The sequence below is a fragment of the Laccaria bicolor genome, genomic scaffold (genome assembly GCF_000143565.1).
Source record: "Laccaria bicolor S238N-H82 LACBIscaffold_31 genomic scaffold, whole genome shotgun sequence".
Taxonomy (NCBI): Eukaryota; Fungi; Basidiomycota; class Agaricomycetes; order Agaricales; family Hydnangiaceae; genus Laccaria; species Laccaria bicolor.
The window spans coordinates 84,154-104,074 of record NW_001889902.1 but is presented as its reverse complement, the minus strand read 5'-3'; the positions used below and the strand labels follow the sequence as shown (position 1 = coordinate 104,074).

Below are 19,921 nucleotides of genomic sequence, written 5' to 3'. Positions count from 1 at the left end.
AAATAATAATGGTGGCACAAATGGCACCTGCATGTACAATGCTGTAATAGCACGCCAAAAAAAAATTGGGGCGTAAGGCAACAAAAGTAGAGAGCCTGCATTTGAAAGTAGTATGAGTCTGTCATCCGAACGTCTTGCAGTATAACCAAGAGACGACGCTGGTGCAACTTGGAACAACTGCTGCAAAAGGAGCAGAGCCTGCACAATGATGCCCGCCCACCTAGCTTCAGCCTTCCGCAGAGTCAGAGACATCGATGCATGATGCCTTCATGAAATGGTCAACAATGAGCATCAGCCTGCCAAGAAGAATATCCTACATAGATCCGACACTCACCATGCTGCTGAGAAGCCCTCCGGATTTGACAAAAGCCTGAGACGAGCCTGCATCGGCAGTGCTCCATGATCCGCCTTCAGCCTTTTCCGAGATACCGTGACCTTGTTGCACAAGGCAGATTTGCTCACTGAACGGCATGATACGTGCTTCAACTCGTGCGAGATACGCAGGTGCTACTAAGGTAGGCAGATCGTTGCTCTCAGTGACGGTCGTCGGTGGCAGCATCTTGGCGGCGTCGTTGTAGCGGTTTATTGAGCCGGCAAGTCCCAGTGGAGTCCAAAAGCTGGCGAAGAGGGAGATGCTGGCCGAGATGTTAAGCACGGCACCGTGTTCACGCGCTAGATGGGTTTTGAAGCGCAAGATGTTGCTTCCGCGTCGTATATCCGATGGGGGCAACTAGAGAAAAGGAATATAATGGTGAGAAAGTAGCGCTTGGGAGGAGGATAAGGGAGGTTGGCAAATGGTCCAGGGGGTTTTGGAGTTTGGGTGGCTTCGGTGTTTGGCCCGGGAGTATTGAGGCTTCAAGCGTTGACGTATTGAGTGTTGGAGTCCACTGAGAGGATTCTGTGTTTGAGAAAGTTGGGTTTCAAGCCCTGAGTGAGCGCTGAGCATCCGCTCTACATGACATCAAAAATTATTGACGCATCTGCCTCTTTCTGTGCCTGAACTACTATAGCTTTAAGTTCTTCGCGTTCGAGATGCTCCATACACGAAGGACCGTGAGGCGAGCGCTGAGCGATGCTGGTTGGAAAGAGTTGTCACGTGAGAACAGGCATCAAACTACCTTCATCTGGTCATTGTGACCTAGCGTGACAGCAGTTTATATCTCTTGATATTTTTGAACCCTGGGCATCGGTAATGCCTCCGACAGCGAACATAAGACATCTACACAAAATAAAATTAGATGTTCATATAGAAGAAAAAAAGCTAGATCGAATGGTCCAAAAATGTAAAGGATTTGAGGAAGTGGTGAGCCAGAAATTGTGCAATGCTGAAAAAGTTTCAAACTCCTGAACAAACATAGTACATAAACTGGTCTATCTTGGGTCTATCGGACCTCCTTCACCGACTCAGGAACAGCCTGCCAAGAGAGAGTCGGAGCGACTCCTGCTATTTGTCGTCCCACGAACCTCGGGCAATTTCGAGTCTAGCCTCGTTGGTCGAGAGCAAGTCACGAGTGACGTTGCTGTGAGGCAACTTGCACTTGCTGAGTGGAAATGTAAATCATTTGCTGGCACATTATTCTTCGTGGTGTTGGCTCATTAGGGTTGGAAAATCTAAACTTTGAATAGAGTCGGGGACCAGCACTCACACCACTAACTTCTTCTTGTAGTTGTCACGGTATTCTTGGATCATGATGATCAATGATAATGATGATGACAGTGACTTTGAAACTCCTATTGAACAAGCGTGAGAATCTTTAGAGCCCTTTATAAGCTGGCTTCTGGCAAGTGACAAAAGCAAGTTTCACAATGCCAGGTACGACTTCGGAAGGAAAGTCTGACCCTGCACGTCCCTCGCACTCACGAAATCCATCTGCCACTTCATCGATATCGAGCTCTTCTGAGTCAAAGGGTAGAAACTCGCTCCCAAGGATGTACATGTACGAAGACTACCAAGATCTACGATTTGGGAAATCCCGCCCTGTATTAGTTTACCTATCTCGTGGTGGATTGACACTGAACGATGGTCACACAGGGAATATACATGCTTCCAAGTGTGCTGTTTAAAAAGGAGCACAGCAGCGATGTCGATAGCCTTGTGCGAGCACGCCTTGCTGAACATGTGCAGCAGGAGAAGCTTCAGAGCTTATCTAGTCCTCCTGGATTTGGCAGCCCACGCAATCACCATCTCCAGGGTGAAATCTTAAAGACTATGCTGGACCGGGCCACCAAGGAGGTTCAAGTTTTGTCGCAGGCAGTGAGGGACCTTGATTGTCTTGAGCGCACAGAAGTCCTCGTGTAAAGCCCGGTATCGAGGTAAGGGGGCCCCCAGTTTGTGCAGGTTATTTGTAGCTGATGAGTCACTTAGAAGTGCGACTCGGCTGCAGCAATGTCTTCAATATCTTTTTCATTATCTTTATGTTGGACAGTTCAGTTTTCCTGTTAGCTGACCATTTGTATGACGTTACCTGTATCCCCAAGTCCTGTGTCGTATTATTTTTGCCTCAATGACTTTAATAAATCTTTAGCTTGCTTGAGAGGTTTGGGTGAATAGATCCAGCCATTCTGACATACCGTTAACATGTTGTGAGCCCCAGTGCAACTAAGTTGAAACCTGATCCACTGGGATGCCATAGGCTATCATCTATCAGAAGACCGGAGTAGTACGTTCAAGTTAAGCAAGAGGTGTAAGATTCAATAAAGCTGTGCCATAACTGCAAATCGGATGACTTACTATTGCCGAGCTGGTGTATTTTAGTACCAGCATAAGGCAAGAGCGCACGCGAGAGAAGCAGTTCACAAAGTGAAATAAATAATAGATGGAAAATCTTCGACGTTGACTTTCGCAGCATCCATGGCCTGTGTCGCCACCCAATGAGGGTAAAAGGCTGGTTCAAGGCAAAAAATAGCTGTCTACGACAACGGTAGCCAAAAAAAAGGGGAGGTGGAAGAATATAGCACACACCAAGAAGACGCCCAATCAATAGGTGTAGCACCGACACTTGGCGGCCGCCACAGTCCCAGACGTCCACCGTGAGTCGCCTTCAAATTATTTGTGTTGAAGTCAGGCATGTCCACCGTCATTGCTATCGCTATCTATCAACTTAGCTCAAGCCAAAACATCGAAGGGGAAATGCTTCGCGAATGCATCAACTTGTAATCTCAACGGATGGTAAAAGTCCGTTGGTCTTGGATGCAGGCTGCTCTACGGTTTTGACTCGGAGGCCTGAAAACGGCGTAAATTTTTAAAGAAGACGAAAACACAAATGCAAACTGAGTGAACCTAAGAGATGACTAGCGCGTTTGTAGCATGGCGAAAGTATTGCAGAGGGACTTGTGCAGCGATAACTGAGCGGTTTGCACTGAGTGCCAGTGTGCCTGTTGAAAATGAATTAGTGGCGAGGATACAAAGGCTCTGCAGTGAATGCTTACTTCAATATAATACCAGGAAGACCTGCCATTTTTACCGTCATGTCGGACAAACCACAACTTCAAGTGCGCTTAGAGCCCGCGACGATGGTCATACTCGAAAGCGCGAGGCGTCCGAGGTGGCTAATACTAGTCCCGTAAAAAATACAGTTGAACTGGCACAGTCGGAAGGGCTCCAGCGGCCTGACCGAGGAGATGTTCGAGTCAACCACTGCATATTGGGCCATGGCATTCACGAATATATTGAAGCCGGCGGGCAAAAGGGTCCTTTAAATAAAAGCCTGCGGGTGATGTCCACTTTGAGTAAGGTTCACTGGCAAGGAGAAACTTTATAAATATAACTAATGGATGGCAAATTTAAGATGGCCGAGGTCTGACGAAGTGCTGGTAGTCGAGCCAGGGCCAATTGAATCAAGTTGGAGTGGCGCTGTAGTCAATCAGAAATTCCAAAAAACCGTATGCACGTCAACTTCTTTACGGCAGTGTGAGCGCCGAGCCTACCGTTTCAACTTCAACTTCGACTGTTGCTGCCCGCTTTTTTGGGCCTTTGAAGTTGCAGCCTGGTACCTTCGATGGGACTCGATTCCAGTGAGCGGTACATACTACTACCACTGTGACAAATCCCCGCTCTAGGCCAATTCTTCTATAAATATATAAATACCCTCTGTCCCTTTTCCCCCGTTCTCCCTTTCCGGTTCCTTTCTTCTTCTTTCTTCCTCTTATTTTTATCATATTCCCTCTCCCATACGTTACTCAATATATATTCGCACTACACTAAACCACCCCATCATATCTTACATACGTCTAAATTACACTACAGGCCACCGCTGCCCATTTTGCGCGTCGCATTTGCAGACCTTTCAGATTAGTCAATCCCCACATATTGGCCCTTGAACCTGCGTGCACTACTACTACATCCAAGTCCATCAACCACAAATCATTTGTACAGGAAGTTGGGGCTCCTTACCTCGCACCACGCCAGCAGCAAATCTCAATCGGCATCATTTACAGCCTTCAAGACCTCTATCTCCTTGATGGCCCTATTGAGCATGGCTTGCACCAGTTCTTGTTGAAGCTGGCGGTTGCCAGGCGTGCCAACAAATCCCGGAGCAGATTGGGACTGGAGCTTCTCTTGCAATAAATGTTCAGCAAGGCGTACTCGAACGAGCTGGTTAACTTTTTCTGTTAGCTCCTCTGTAAAGAGGACGCTTGGGAGCATATATGTTCCCTGTGGCCATCGTTCAGTATCAATGAGCCACTGCGATTTGGCTATCACTTACCGGACGTAAATTTCCAAACCGGAGGTCATGGTAATCTTGAAACACGTAAACTTGAGGTGGTGCCAGTGAGTCTCCCATTTTTTTACTGGACTCCAGAGGTTGACAAACTTCGCGAGTGGGAAGGGAGTGCTGGATCAAAAATATCGCCTAGCGGTCACCAATTGACGAGTCAGTGAATGATAGTCACGGTAGTCATATGCATGCGAAGTTTAACTTATATACTAGGCCTGTGCCGCCTGTCACTTTCTCAAGTTTTTGTTATTTAAAGAACACAGCGCTTAGTAGTGATGTCCGATCATGGCCGCACTGACTCCAGTAATGAGTCCTTCCTTCTCCTTCCACTGGCTGATTGCGAAACGGACTCGGAGCTCCGAGTCAACCGTGAGTTTATTTGCGGCGGACACCAAAGCCAAATAAACCGGATCGATAGTACCGTTAGGGCTTTTAAGTTTTGAGAACATTTGATGAGACGTCACCTAAGGCAGCCTTTGAAGGCATGATGCTGATTAGTGACAGGACCCCATCTAAGGTTCATTCTTTGGCAATGATGAATTGGCCTCCCAAGGCCTAGTGCCCACGCACTTCTCGGCGTCCTCGCTCACCACTTGCCAACTTAGACAACGTTATCTGAATTATAACTTCCGAGATTGTCCCATGACCAAGTTCTCAAGAACAGCAGTCTGGATCTGGGGTCAGTATTACGAGAGCGCTAAGTTATCTTTTTCCAGCAGAGACCATCCTCTCAGGCTGTCGAAGCTTGCAGGATTGGCATCATGATGCCACGACTCTGATCTCACTCCGCCGAAAGTCACCAGAGTCAGAGCGCCCTCTCTTGGGCCGGCGGGTGCGGCACATTATTACACACTGACTCGATTATCTACTAAGACTTGCCAACGCCAGTTTTACCGTAAAGCAGCAATTAAGTTCAAGTTCCTGAGGTTGAGCCCAAAGGCTCATAACTAATACGACATCCGAGTCATCAGAACTCATGGTGGAGTTGAGGCCGAGTGACCCAACCATTCCGAAACAGTCACTATCACTGTTATATCGGGCACTGATAGTTTGGTAAGTGTAGTACGGCAGCGATGATCATCATCAGTTCAATTAACTTCAATCCCTGAGACTAGGCTCCAAAGATAGCAGGTATGAGATGGCAATGAGACGGTCACAGTGTCCATGCTGCCAGTGAATAGTCACTGTCCAGTAAAATAATAGCTGAGTGACCCCCAAACATAGCGGCTGTCAGGAACTTCTGACCAGTAACATGTTCTTCTAAGGAAACTCCATCGCTCCTCTTGAATAGTTCTTATCGAACCGTACCGGGGCCGGTGCATGGTGTAGGCTGTTCTGAGTTGAAGGATCAACTTAAAAGCTCAGGCTAGGTACTAAGTGTCGTCAAAAATCAAGGCTCCTCTTCTACTAGGAGTCATGTCTCACTCTTACCGTAACGATCTGAATTTCTACGACCAGGATATTTCTGAATTTTTTGAAAACCAACTGCCGCACACCGATATGCACTATGGATCTGAGGGTGCCAACGATTTTAATATACCAGAGCAGTGGCAAGTCCACTTGCCTTCGAACACCTTTATCAGACAGGTATGCCGCTTCCAGTCTCTATCAAATACTGGTGTATAGCTGAACTGGCGTGACGTTGAGGATGAAGTCGATCATTGGCGAACGGTGGCCCAAAGCGAAGTAAGTGAAATGACAATAGTATTGAGTTCATATCATTAACATTGGCTTTGCCGTAGTACTGTGAACCTTATTTCGTCTCCTTGTGCTATTCGACAGCACTCGAGACACCCATTGAATTCTATGTAAGTCTTTTTTTAAGTTTGGACGCTTCAAGTTGACAACAGCTTGATTAAGGTTGGGCTTTCGCCATTGAGTCTACTAACTCTCGAGAAGATGGAGGAGAGACACCGCCAACACTATATTCTATCGGTCGAAGGTTCCTTTGGGGTTCAAGATGGCCCCGTATTGCAAGAACGTATTCCACCATTTCGGGGAAGGATTTTAACGACCTATGGAACCTTCCCCTACCACTCAGTATGTAAACCTTAGATTTATTAATCCCTAATAAGTGTAGCTGATCTGAGGCTATGTATAAAAGGTGGTTCCATTACCAGAGGAAAACGTAAGTAGTTGCTGGGTATACTATGATTACCGTAAAGGTGTTGAACTCTGAAGTTAGCATTTATCAATTGGCTATTTATCGTCAGATGGTGTCACCCTCAACAGTGAAGATAAGGTTTTTATATTTGTAGGCCACAACTCTTCGGAGTTTCAGATTCAAAGATTTCATCGTTACGTTGAGGTAAGAATCTATTTTAGAACTTGATTTTTTACTGATGTTTTTTTTTGTTCCACTACGCCAGCACATGTTACGCGGTAGAGCCTACATTGGCTCAATCCACGCCGATGGTAACAGGATCATGCAAGGTCAAGAAATCATTCCGGGTGCTCCAACTCTCCCCTATCTCAAGGTTTGCAACAAATGAAAAAAAAATCATTGCGGCTTAACCCATTTTCTCATAGTACGACCTAGACGATATAAGAATATTTGGGAAGGCACGTAAGTATAAGAAATCTTTCTCCTTATTATATTCAGCGTATATTAATCTGAAACCTAGAACTCCTCACACTGCCCGAATACCAGAGACTCAAGCAGTCTCCAACACACCTCCGACTCACTGAGCATGTCCATCTGGACCACCTTCCAATACCTGCCTTTGACCCAAATTTCAATAACGGCCAGAATCTAGGAAGGTTGCTGTCTACGGGAGGCAAGGGTGGTCAAGCTAGTGTATGTCATCATTCATTGTCTGTATACAATCTTACCTCATCAGGCTTGTCAGATTAAGATCCTCCTTGACTACGCCCCTGGTACGGCGAAACAATTGGACGATCTGGACATTTTTATCCAAAGTCTGGTTCTCACCAGAATCCCATTAAACTATACCCCTGCCACACACGCTGGTACATCGCATACCCTATCCACGGAGATGCATGCCGCCTTCAAATCAATTTGGGAAGAGGGTAAAAGGCTATATCCGCCAAAATATCCTTTGGAAGACTGTAAGATCTATTTTTCGTTATTGCCAATCTCTCATGATCTTCATCCCGTGCTCAGACATGTACGAAACACCAGTTGCGCCTCCACAAGACTACATAAAACTTCTACATGTTTGCCTAAGTTTTCTCTATAATGCTATCTCCAAAAAGGTCGACGGGATTGTTCATACCGCAGTTGCCGAATTTCTTGGGAATTTGCGTGCGTCGGACCCACATATGAACATTGACGATACTTTTCTCAATCTTTTCCGTCTAGATCTGGGCGACGATGAAGCGGGTGGACTTTCGACGATGTTGGACGAGGTGCGGCCGAAGTTTATCACTACGCAGTTTTCTAAAGGCTGATGAAACCAGATCTACCACCAGCCTTTTCAACACCAGTTGCTTTTCATGATGGTGCAAAATCTTATTTGCAAACCGACTTTAAATTCAGTGAGCAACTCAAAGTCCTCTAGACTGGGAACAGTCCGCAGTGAAATTTTAATTGCCCGGAAATCGCTAATTGGGGTCCCCAACGAGATAATTGCAAATGTTCTTGCCAAGGTAAGTGAGACGTTAAGCTTGCATGAAAAGGTTTTGATATATAGCACCTCAGATTTACCGGATGGGTGCCATGGAGCTTAAAATACATCCCATGTAAGAAATCTTGTTACCCTATTTTTTCTGTATTAACAGTTGATATTTGTTGTACAGTGATTTGAGGAAGGAATCGGACGTCTTTCAAACCATGGTCTCAAGAATGGACGCCATCGAAAGGCCTCACTACAAACACACAAGTAACAGCTTCAAGTCAATGAAGTTTGAGTAAGTACAGTAGTCCTTCAACTTTTGTGGCAAAGTTTTCGCTTAAATTTTTGCTGACTTCTCCAAAAATCAGATTGCTTCAAATTACTTAGTCCAAACGGTCCTACCTGGATCTCTTGCTTTTCCTGGTGGTATATGAAATGCGCGAGAAGGTGACACGGTGTATTATCATGATATGACAACTTTTGGAGTAGCAGCCTACACATGTATTTGTATTACGGTAAATCTACACTCACTAACGCCAACTTCTCCGATGAATTGAAGTTGAAGTTGCCGATAACTTGAACCTTTTGTGTGGCCAAGTAAGCCCCAAGTTCAACTGCGACCTCTGTCGCATGGGCATCCAGTGCTCTGTTGAAAACCATTCTGTAAGTTTCCAGATTCATCTGTGTACGCACCCTTGCTGCTGTCACTGCAAGAGCCGCCTTCCGTTTTCCTCATGGGGCATCGTTGTTGTTTTGAGCGAACGCAGATGTGTTGTTCTATTTTGGTTCCCCTCCATCTTTCCGGAACCCTTTCTTCCACCTCCTCCACTGTTAGCACCTCATCCAACTCCATAACCACTTACAAAGTACCACCGTCGGTACACGGGCACTCTGATGAGTCAAGACCATGCTCTACACCACTCTCACCTCACGTCTCAGCGCGAACGTGCTAGCGATCGAGTATCGCATTTTCAGCAATAGTCAGGGACCACAGAGTGACAAAGGTAGTCACAAAATCATAATGCCCTGTAATGCCATGCAGATTACGAAAGCAAGCGCTGGATATTGAGCTTGCTTTGTAAGCTGGTCACATGATAATGTTCGTCAAAGTCCACAACTCATTTAGTACATGTCACAGTCCTGACCAACCATGTCCACAGAATTTGAGCCACGTTATCTTTCCTATGACTCAAACATTGGTATGAGGCCTCTCTCAATTTCCAATTTCTTCCATGCTGATGGTAATATAGCAACCTCTAATCGGCGTCTATATTCAACGATTTTGGCTGAGTTTCCATGGTACTCAGAATCATTGGTGTTAAAACCGGAATCAATTTTGGCGCACTCAGATGAGGTCCCAGAGTTTGAGGTATGTGTCTGTTTTTGTTGTCTGTATTATCACTCCAACTATGAATAGACATTCCTAACGTCGTTACATGGATTTGAGGACACCCTACTTTCTTTCTCAAATGACCGACGCACGAAGGATATCTTGGGGTTGTTGGGTGTGAAAGTCATCACACCCACAGAACCAGAATGCAGCGGATTAGTTATGGCTTCACATGAACTCAATCTGACGTCCTATGATTTTCAAAAGCTATGTTCTGTGTTAAGTGCTTACAGATTTTTTGAGATCATTTGCCTCCGTGCAAATTGCATTCCAAGAGTGCCAATCTCCACCCCTACGGCACATATGTTCCTGCCAGGGCCACCAAGTGTGAAGGATGGTCTTGAGGTGAGTGTATGCTCCCTGCTTGACCTCATCTTTGATGATTTCCCAGGCATTTTCCCGTTTGCAAGACTGGCCGAAGATGGTGATGACGTTCAAGGATTATGTACAGAAAGCGACTGACGGCATCTCGCAATTTCGTTGTTTTGACAATCCTTTGTTCTCCTTGATGCACATGGCCTCCAAGAATGCTTTCAAGACCAAGTACCTCGCGATCGAAGAAAACTTTCTTCTGGCTGCTATCCACATAGCGGCCATCAAAAACATTCCATTTGCTGCCGGAACCATACCAGATCTCCCTGCCGATATGCCTTCTATGCCACCTGGGTATGTTCTTTCTCTTTGATGTCGATGAATGCCAATAGAAGTAGCGGTTTCCAAGATACACAATCTTACGATTCTTTTGAACTCGAATATAATGCATTCCTCAAGAAATGTCAAACAGAAGGCCCCCCATCATCAGCCCATGTTGGCTCTCGCTCACCATTCCAGCTGGCCTGTTTGATATCGCCCCTGTACCTTTTGGCGACTATACGGTTGTCCACGAAGTCCTTTCATCGCAGAACTGTCATCGATTTGGCTGCCAAGCTTGGCCCACACAAACCACCTCGCGTATTGGCCATTGAGAACCTGATTTGGGACGCTCTTTTTCGTCTTGCTGAGGGCCATACCTCAGCTTACTTGGTCCTACGGGATTTAGCACAATCACTGCCTTGGTCTGATATTGATTCTGCAGCAAGATGTGATGCGGATAAGCAGTGTTTTTCCCCTGCATTGCGTATGTTTTTTCCTACCTTGTGTAAATTTGATCGCTAACCTGCTGAATTGCCACTTTCATAGTGATGCCGTATGCTCCTGCAATTTCTGTTGTAGAGCCTAAGCTACTTTTGCCACCACCATCGTCCCCGTCTGTTTCATGTCCTATTACGGGATCAAATTCTTCTGCGAACACCCTAGGAAGTATCCCCAACACAATTTTTGCTGATATCCCACTAGGATACCACCTGCCAGTGAATCCTCTCCAGCTCACATCACCGTCCGCTATGTCAACTCCAGTGGATGCCATGTCTGGTTCAAAAAGCTCCCCAGTTTCGAGCTCTGAACTAGCCAGCAGCTCAGGTAACCCACCTTCACCATCTGTGCCATGTCTTATATCAGAGTCTTTTGCGAACGCCTTAGCGAGGACCTTTAACACAGCTTTTGCTGGTGCTTCACTAGAAAACCACCTCCCGCTGAAACCTCTCCAGGTCACGTCACTGACCACCACATCAACTCCAGTGAATGCCGGGTCTCGTTCAGAAAGCCACTCTGGTTCGAGCTCTGAATCACCCAGCACCCCGGGCAATATGGATGTTGATCATGACCCCAATGCGCTCGATTTCTCGCAAAGTGTCTTTGATGGGCAGGATCTTCTTCAACACCGTGGTAGCTATCTGGATGACAATGATTCAGACAGCCATCCAGATTCGAGCTCTGATTCGGCCAGTAGCCCAGGTAACATGGATGTCGATCGTGACGAACCTGACAACGTGCCTCACGAGTCCCATTTGGTGCAAAGTGTCTTTGATAGGCCGGAAGTTCTTCAGTTGAAGACCGTACTTGACGTCAACCAAGCCCCGAAAAAATCTTCACATTCCAAAAAACCTCGCACTTCTACAAAGCAACCTTCAGCTCAAGCCATGAAACAGCCCCGCAATAGCAAATCAGAGGATTCAGAGGATTCGGACGATTTGGATGATTTGGATGATTTGGACGATTTGGACAACACCCAGACTGATGGACTGTCTTCGCAAGCTGGACACGTACAAGCTTTGAGTAATAAGTGTCATCGCTCACCTTCTCCTGTTGTCTTCCCCGGGCTTGGATCAAAGGAAAACCCAATCGATTTGGACAAGGTATCCTCCTTATTTGAGCCAATGGTGATAAGAGATTATGTATGGCCATCCACCAGACTTAGATTCCTTTATGCTGATCATACCTTGTAGGTGAAACGGGAACAGATTTCTCTTCCCCTGGAAGTTGATCCTCCAAAGGACAGAAGCATAAATTATACGATTTATGACGTGGCAGGGCAACCTGTGTCATTCAAGCCTAAGTTTCATGTAAGTTGCAAAAAAATTGACCAGTATTTAATACTAAATTTGTTTGTGAAGTTCCCAGTTTACCACAACCGGTTCCATCAATTCTTTGACCGTATCGAGATGTTTTATGAGGATGGAAAACCACTCCATATTGCACGTCCAGATGATTCCATCATCAAAACTTTCTCTTATGACGAGTGGAAGACACTGACGCCTGTCCAAGTTCAACAAGAATTGAGGAAGAAGAATGTTGTTGTCACCGGATGGCCTCTCAAGGACGACTTATCTTTCGATGAGGCTGGTTTGCAAAAAGTTGCTGGAACACCATCACGGCAAATCTCTATCAATGGTAATCAGGTATCATCAATTTTGCCGAAATTTTGACTGATTTCCTCTTTTTTTGTGCAGATTATTCTATCAGGCCTTCTGGCAATATGTGCCGTCCAACAGTCGTAAGTGGTCGTGTACGGGATTTGTGGGACAATCGACATCCATCTGGGAAAATTCTGAATGCTTTGGACCTTCCGTTATATGATGGCAACACGGAGCCCAATGAGTATGCAAGTGACCTCCATGCATGGGATGTGACTCGCGGCCACCATTGTATTGACCCAGCCTCTCCATACCCAACAGAGCACATGCGTTGGGCTCTCGTTGGTCATGAGAACGCCATAACATTCCTTCACATTGATTGTGAAGGTTTATCCACTGATCTTTTAGTGGTCGCTGGTGGAAAAGCATGGGCGTTTCTTCGTGAACGTCAGGGCAATCCTCTGTCATCCGTCAACTTTTTCTTGAAGGATAGCTTTCGCCTTGACGAAGTCCTGGACTCATCCGATTATGACTTTGAGATAACCAGGTGACAGACTGTAAGTTCATTATTGTTATACCCTATGCAATCTTTGACTAAATACATTGGAAAAGCTTTATGATGCCTTGCCAACCTCATTTTGTCTTTGGTTATGCTCACTCAATATGTCTTGGTGGGCATTCTTACCTTACGCACCACATGCAAGGGACACTCCGAGGCCTCATACATTCATTCGTCTTACACGAATTCCTGACCAATATTGCTCATCCCACTCGTGTTCTGTTGCGTCATATGGTTCTCTTTTATCATATGGGCTTAATCGAAGATGAGATCCCAGAATCTGGTATACTTCCTGTCTCCCCCATCAACTTTTGTCTTACATCCATGCAACAGATCCCGCCGCATCTCATTTGCCAGACATCAAAGACTTCACTGGTTTAATGGATTTACTTTCAGCTTGTGTCCTCGTAATCTTAGGGAATGTCCTCGATTTTAGGACTTATCGCGCACCCTCTCAAGACGAATACAAGAAGGCCAATAAAAATCAGCAGATTCTGATTGACCATGAAATCAACAGCATCACTATCAGGGAAAGATTTGCCATCTGCTATGCTCGGGGAGTTGCTCTCCATCTCATTAACTGGATACGCATCTGCTCCGAGATCAGGGGACCTGGAGGTGCCGTTATCACTGACTTGCCCTCTCGCTTTTTCATTCAGATCACCCAAACCTTGATCAAGTACAAAGAAGGTGCAAATACTTCAAAGCTTGATTTACAGGCAAATTGCACGTTGGGCATGCTTATGAAGCAGATCGAAAACATTGTAAAGGTTGATCCCCATATTCTTACTTGGTGGTCGGAACGACATTTGCTACCTTCCGGATCGCTGGCACTGGAGAACCAGGAGGAGTACTCTGTTCGGTGGCCTGAGTCCCGACGTAAAGAATGGTCAAGCATCAACCATGGTATGTTTTGAATCTTGGATGTGCTATGCCAGCTCACACTCTGTCATCAGAATTCATGGAGGATGGTATTACACCATTAGACCGACTGTGCTTTGAGTCCCAACAAGATCGTCAACATTTTGAATCATCGATGGTCATTCCTCATTTGAAAACGAATTCCTCTGCCATGCAACATCCCCCCAAGCGTAGTAAGCGCTCTGGTTCTGAGAGGAATAGCCAGGGAGCGTCTGGGGACGATGATTGACCTGGTTCGTTTGTTCCCTTCATCGTTTCTAATCATGCATCAGACCCACCTTTTACCCTAGGCATCTCTGTGCTTCTGTGTATACCATGTATTTGTTCAGTATCCTCATGAAATGGAACATCACATTTATCATTACATTTGTATGTTGTGACATCACCCTAGCCTGTAAGACCCACCAGACGTGCCGAAATCCATACCCTTACACCTGGACCCTTGGTTATTCCAGTAGAATATGTGCACGTGCACCTAGCTAATGGTCTCCAACCGTGATCTGATATCACAGACGTCAGTGAGTCTTATCATCTCCACCCACTCAACACCAGTGATTGCAGATCACTTATTGCGCATGCAAAGACGCGAAGCCTATTGATCGTGATTTGCAAATGCAATATGCAAAAAAGGAGGGACCGTTGAGGAGGACGGTCAAAGGGGCCATTGGTGAGGAGAAATCAGAAGAAGGCTACCATTATTTCTGATGCATCATCCGGCGAAGATCTGGAGGAACGCGCTACAGTTGCTGGTATTCACGACCTACCATTCTTTATCTACTCGTCCTCCACATATTCAGTGGCCCCCATCGAGCAACACTGACTTGGGGACTGCAATCTCCCCCCCTTCCCCCCCCCCCCACGACGACGGCGAACATGGGCAACGTCGCTGCTCCGATACAAGCTCCTGCTAGTGGTGGCGCGGGGCCAAACAGTCAAGTTTGCAACGCGCATTTTTGAAGAAGCTGGAGACTCAACAGGCGATGAGTGATCTTGGGAAAGGGAAAGGTGGGAGCGCTAGTTAGGGTAGCAGCTAATATAAGTATATTCTTAGTGAAGCTTTAAGACTCTGTCAAGGTCAATCTTCGTGATACGCACTACACAGGCTTTCTTACAGTTGTAGCAGAGATTTGCCACGAACTTAATGTCGGCCCAGTAATCCACACAGTCACTAGTACGGGCCGAGTCACGAGCGTAGTCCTGCATCGAGATCACCATGGCTTTTAGCGGGGAGATAGCGCCAGAATCTTTTACCTTGGCGGCCGAGCCATTGTCCATTCAAGACGAAATGGGGCATCCGGCGATTGCTTCAGGTTAGCCTTCGTGATTTGCCCCTGTTCTCCCCTGATCTATTTTGAATGTCATTTACTACTTGATACATTGACCCTGGCCACTCGGTTTTAACTTGGTCGTCGGTCAAGCCAAAGTAAGGTGAGATCACTAGGAATGGAGCTTTCTGCCGTACTTCAAGTTTGATGGCATCAACACTGGTGTCTTCAGCCTGTCCGACTTCTCATGCACTCAGGGCAATGACTTTGGCCTTGAAAGTCTGACTCACCTCGGACACGCTAAGAGTGACTCCCTGAGCTTCAGACCTGACCGACGGCGTAATGGCCCAGTGCCCTCAGATGATGACAGTTACTACCATTAGTAGGCCTCATCTGCCACCCTGGCCTGACCATTCAGCCCCGGGCCAAGTCCATGGTTCCTAGCAAAGAAATTCAGCTTTATTCGTAAAGGCCCGCATACCCTGTCGAATCATAAACACCTATAAAAGGAGGACCAATCCTCGACTGTGTCTCCACCAACATCAACCATGGATCCTCCTGCCAACTTGGACGTGTCAACTCTTCCAGTCCCGATCCAACTTTTCTTTAAGATATCTGGAACTCCCAGCAGACCAGGAATCATGGTTTCATATGATGCAACATCAAAGACTGTGGTCCCATTTGTATGGTAAGCGACCAGATGCTCGACTTCCTCCAAACCTTGACATTGACGGGCCATCACTTTAATTTTTACAGGCCCATTGACCATCGTGGAGATCGCGTACACCCTGCTCTCTTCGCGGCTTACAGGTCTAACCACCACTTTAAGAATCCAACTTGCTTCTGTCCTTTAAGCTTTGGCTCCGATGCAAGTATGATCAACAAAGAAACTGCGATCTACAGGTCTACCGATGGTCCTTACCAGAATCAAATGCTGGCAGCATGCGCATCTGATGACTGTCTCTACCTCGGTAAGCATTTCCAATCCACTGTGAAAAGAATCTCTACTAATTGCGGCCCAAGTTCCTCTGCAATGCTTCCATCGTGTTGCTAATATACCAGTCAAATATTATCCTCGTAGAAGTTCGTCCTTTCCCATTTCCCACTGCCTTGCGAAGTTAACTTGCATGTTGTAACAGTCGACGGAGACAAGGGTCCTTCCCCAATTCTCCATATTTCTTTGATGCGGTTACCGGTCATTCTCGAGGGGAATGATTGGGCTCCTACTGAACTGATCGATAGCGACAGCGACGACAGCCTCTCCGACTGCAGCGATGTGGACATGTCTGACTTCGCGGATGAGCTGAAGGAGATTGCAGATAAGGTGCGAAAACGGCAGCAACCAACTATCCCTGTCAATAGGCGTCCTCTTGGTGTGTGCCGTGCAACCTTCTGCCTCTATCCTTTTCACTTTGAATGCAGCATTACCGTCTATCTTTATTCCTGTCTTCAACCGGCCTCTCACTGTCCCTTTGTCACTATGGGCGATGACACAAGCGATGGATGCTGTGATTAGGCCTGGAGCGGACATTAATGATTTTCTTTCTTTAGTTTCGCTCTGCAAATGTGGGCTTGTTCTCTCCTCTCGCGCGTTCCCAACCCATGCGTGCCAGAACGAAATCCACAAAGCGAGTGAGTTATCCCATATGGGGCAGTCATCCGGGCTTTCTAGTATGTCTAACGCCTTTGGTTTTCAGTTGAATATTATCCCTCTGATATTCTTCGTCTAATTGATGCAACCTTCAATCCAGGCATTCCATTGAAGGATTTCTGCCGCATGGTTGCGCAGTGCCCTTGTGGAATGCTTATGACCCGGAGGGCCTTTCCAGCTCACGAATGCCAAAAGATCATTGTGCGAAGTGTTGCACAACGTAGTAGTACTACATAGTGGAATGTATATTCGAAGCTGATACATTGAAGATATCTTGAACGATCTCACAATATGTCATGCTCAGTCATGTGACTCGTAAATTCCATCCTCTGCCACTCACTGGCAGGCTTGACATTCGCACTCTTTCACAAGGCTCTCCCGACTTTCATGCACAACAACCCATCTAAATCGCCTTCTCGCCCCCCCGAATTTCTTCCACAGACGCTCATACTTCTCGTATTCGACATATCTAAACTTCTTCACATGTGGAAGAGGACGAACAATCCACCGCTCCCTCCTCTGAATCTTATGACCACCAACGCAGGGCTTGCTGTGAAAGCGCGTTGAACGCACGCGAATCTTTCCGTCTCTGATCGGACGCATCCCCTGAGATAACGTCACCCACGATGACAACGGCGTCTTCACACAAAAAACGATCTCCCATCTCCTCTCCCCGCCACAACCTTCCCCTCGTCCACCTACCAGCCCTGTGCCATCCCCCGACTCATTGAGGCTCACGTTCACGGACGTTTCTTACGGGTCCCCGCACCCACCCAATCCCAACTCCCACTTCGCTTCGTTCTTGCGCCTCTCCCACCTCGTCCGCCTCATCTTCACATTCAAGCCGTGTTCGCAGTTTGGCACGTTGCCTCCTACACCGTCGACGTCAGATGACGAGTTCGCGCTCCCTTCTCTGGCTTTGCAAACCGGCTTTCGGAGAATAATTGGACTGCCATTCCCGAGATAGGTTTGTTCACTTTTCTTTTGTTGGTTCTACTTACACTAATGTGCGATGACTCTTTTGAAGAACATATCCTCGCCTACCCCCAGCACGGCCTCAATACATGCACCAAGGCCTTCCATCCACTCCGTCGTAGACACGTTCGCAGACGAATGGGGGTACATCAAGGCGCTCACGACGCTGAACACAGTCCAACAGGTCTGGCAATTCACAGACTCAGTGGGAAAAGCAGGTGGATGGAATGGGGAGAGCGTCGAGGGCTTCGTGGTCTGCACGCACATCTCAGAGCCGCCTACAGGAAAGGCGAATCCACATCCACTGAGCTCCCCACTCCCATCCGCCTCCTAGTGCTCAACTGGTCCTCCCCCGTCACAATCCGCCGCATCTGCGCAGACAGCATCCAATTCCGCGGGGCGAACCACCAAACCCTCCATGCAGATCTGTCCACCTATAACATGGGTGTTCATCAAGACGACGGAAGAACTCGCTCCTAGCGAGGTGGACGAGTGGAACGAGATGGAGCGGGGGGGTTCGCTTGAAGAGGCGGAGGGGAGGGCCGTAGATGGGGTAGCGAGGATCTTGGGGATCTCCCTCATCTGGGTGAGGAAAAGGCGAGGGAGGGGATTGAGGTGGTGAAAGGGCACGACCTTTTGTCCGAGAAACCTGACGAACCCATGTGCGATTCCGGAGGTACACATGCCTCCACGTCGATGACACTCCCTTTGGACGCCCCGCCCATTTTGGAGTGCGTGACTCCCCTCACTCTCGCTTCCACTTCATTTTATTGCCTTTCCCTCGACTCCCCTTCCCTTTCACCGTAACCCCTTCCCCTCGACTCCAATCCCCAATCCCCTCTACCCCGCTCCAGAAACACATCCCAGATAACGACCAATCATAACCGGTCTGCAGAACCTCGACAAACTGCAAACATCCCAAGTCGCATCCGGGCTCATCCGCGGTCTATAACCAACGCAGCGGCACCCTTCCAATCGTCAACCTTCGACTCCCTCGAGCCTACCTACTCCTTATTGAAAGCGGACTACACAACAGGCGCCAATGGACAGGTGTGGAAAGACCATTTGGACCTGGCGAAACCTGTTGGATAGGATATTGGGGGTTGAGCTGGGAGATGGGGCAGGGGTGGCATGTTAGTTTTGATCAGTATGTGTTTTTTCGTTTCACTTTCAGTTTGATGGGATGAGGCTGATGCGTTGTGTGGGCACTTAGCTACTACGACAATCTGAGCGCCAAGCAGTGTCATGGGAAACCGCTTCCTTGTAATGTGACCGCCATGTCCCAATGTGTATCTAAAGAACTCGTACGTCTTCTTCCCTCTTCCCCGTTCACTCTCATGATCAGCTTGCTAAATCAAATCAACTAGGCAAACACAATACCGCTTCGGAAAGCGGGAATACTCTCGGCTTCGTACGCCGCCCTGCGGTACGGTGCGTGGGTCTTGGAGTTGAAGGGACACCTCCAAGCCAAAGTCAATGGTTCATCTCAAATGAAATACGTGCATAATGTGTGTTTCGCCTCTAAGCTCGCATGCGTAGTACTGTATGTGAATATGGGATGGGCGCAAAGATGAGTGGGGATTAGGGTAGCGAGGTGGATAGAATCTGTCATTTAGTAGATAGAATATATTTGAATGAGCGTCGTGACTATGACGTTGGGGCGGTTGCCATTCTCCTAAAAATCGGGCTGAGATGATGATGATGTCACCTAGTATTAGATGCGTGGCGTCACATTGAACTTCTTTTGGAAGTTACTGTGACTCCGTGACTTAGTAGGCTCAGGTGGCTCACTCTTTATCGTCTTTTACTACCACCATGCAGTGGCACCGACTCCGACAAACAAAGTTCAGATGATGATACGGGAGGTAGTAAGTGCTATTCTCCCCAGCTACGCGGTCGCTCACTCCACCGCACCGCAGGACCGTCTCATCCAGCTGAAGGAGATGGCGCGAAACGACACAGGCACTGCGACCAACTCGGACGATTCGCCATTCAGCTCTTCTCTGATGATGAAGGCAAATGCGCAAGTATCGCAGCAATCAGAGGAAAGAAGGGTAGTTGAGGTTGAGGTCAGTTTTATCCTTCTTCAAAACCCGGAAGCGTTTCACAGCCATCCATTGGACAGAAGCAATGTT

At 47.2% G+C, this 19,921-nt stretch overlaps 8 protein-coding genes across 8 annotated transcripts; 6 read left to right on the top strand and 2 right to left on the bottom strand.

Annotated features, from left to right (window-relative positions):
* Window positions 1–226: 226 nt before the first annotated feature.
* LACBIDRAFT_331051 (uncharacterized protein) lies at window positions 227–3,081 on the bottom strand (the record flags this gene model as incomplete). The annotated part of the gene is made up of 9 exons (XM_001885367.1): window positions 227–265; window positions 335–730; window positions 1,179–1,219; window positions 1,465–1,541; window positions 1,647–1,731; window positions 1,862–1,946; window positions 2,572–2,634; window positions 2,732–2,885; window positions 2,963–3,081. The coding sequence occupies 9 exons, from the start codon at window positions 3,079–3,081 to the stop codon at window positions 227–229; spliced, it is 1,059 nt and encodes a 352-aa protein (XP_001885402.1).
* Window positions 3,082–4,417: 1,336 nt separating this feature from the next.
* LACBIDRAFT_331050 (uncharacterized protein) lies at window positions 4,418–4,784 on the bottom strand (the record flags this gene model as incomplete). Its single annotated transcript, XM_001885366.1, has 2 exons — window positions 4,418–4,654; window positions 4,707–4,784. 2 exons carry the CDS (start codon window positions 4,782–4,784, stop codon window positions 4,418–4,420), a joined length of 315 nt encoding a protein of 104 aa, XP_001885401.1.
* A 1,350-nt stretch (window positions 4,785–6,134) lies between these two features.
* Window positions 6,135–8,680, top strand: LACBIDRAFT_331049 (uncharacterized protein; the record flags this gene model as incomplete). Its single annotated transcript, XM_001885436.1, has 16 exons — window positions 6,135–6,305; window positions 6,345–6,404; window positions 6,461–6,526; window positions 6,579–6,758; window positions 6,823–6,846; window positions 6,904–7,026; window positions 7,088–7,195; window positions 7,248–7,284; window positions 7,343–7,515; window positions 7,559–7,787; window positions 7,843–7,983; window positions 8,041–8,087; window positions 8,151–8,327; window positions 8,380–8,420; window positions 8,478–8,588; window positions 8,662–8,680. The coding sequence occupies 16 exons, from the start codon at window positions 6,135–6,137 to the stop codon at window positions 8,678–8,680; spliced, it is 1,707 nt and encodes a 568-aa protein (XP_001885471.1).
* Window positions 8,681–9,443: 763 nt separating this feature from the next.
* Window positions 9,444–14,378, top strand: LACBIDRAFT_331048 (uncharacterized protein; the record flags this gene model as incomplete). Its single annotated transcript, XM_001885435.1, has 13 exons — window positions 9,444–9,534; window positions 9,601–9,662; window positions 9,711–10,028; window positions 10,075–10,349; window positions 10,388–10,800; window positions 10,863–11,941; window positions 12,008–12,124; window positions 12,176–12,452; window positions 12,512–12,962; window positions 13,028–13,086; window positions 13,308–13,880; window positions 13,931–14,068; window positions 14,287–14,378. 13 exons carry the CDS (start codon window positions 9,444–9,446, stop codon window positions 14,376–14,378), a joined length of 3,945 nt encoding a protein of 1,314 aa, XP_001885470.1.
* A 221-nt stretch (window positions 14,379–14,599) lies between these two features.
* LACBIDRAFT_306541 (uncharacterized protein) lies at window positions 14,600–14,950 on the top strand (the record flags this gene model as incomplete). The annotated part of the gene is made up of 1 exon (XM_001885434.1): window positions 14,600–14,950. One exon carries the CDS (start codon window positions 14,600–14,602, stop codon window positions 14,804–14,806), a length of 207 nt encoding a protein of 68 aa, XP_001885469.1. The 3' UTR covers window positions 14,807–14,950.
* Window positions 14,951–16,034: 1,084 nt separating this feature from the next.
* LACBIDRAFT_306540 (uncharacterized protein) lies at window positions 16,035–17,048 on the top strand (the record flags this gene model as incomplete). Its single annotated transcript, XM_001885433.1, has 5 exons — window positions 16,035–16,131; window positions 16,184–16,243; window positions 16,300–16,533; window positions 16,583–16,831; window positions 16,912–17,048. 5 exons carry the CDS (start codon window positions 16,035–16,037, stop codon window positions 17,046–17,048), a joined length of 777 nt encoding a protein of 258 aa, XP_001885468.1.
* An 876-nt stretch (window positions 17,049–17,924) lies between these two features.
* LACBIDRAFT_306539 (uncharacterized protein) lies at window positions 17,925–18,266 on the top strand (the record flags this gene model as incomplete). Its single annotated transcript, XM_001885432.1, has 1 exon — window positions 17,925–18,266. One exon carries the CDS (start codon window positions 17,925–17,927, stop codon window positions 18,264–18,266), a length of 342 nt encoding a protein of 113 aa, XP_001885467.1.
* A 635-nt stretch (window positions 18,267–18,901) lies between these two features.
* LACBIDRAFT_306538 (uncharacterized protein) lies at window positions 18,902–19,360 on the top strand (the record flags this gene model as incomplete). Its single annotated transcript, XM_001885431.1, has 3 exons — window positions 18,902–18,933; window positions 19,000–19,090; window positions 19,154–19,360. 3 exons carry the CDS (start codon window positions 18,902–18,904, stop codon window positions 19,358–19,360), a joined length of 330 nt encoding a protein of 109 aa, XP_001885466.1.
* Window positions 19,361–19,921: the final 561 nt, after the last annotated feature.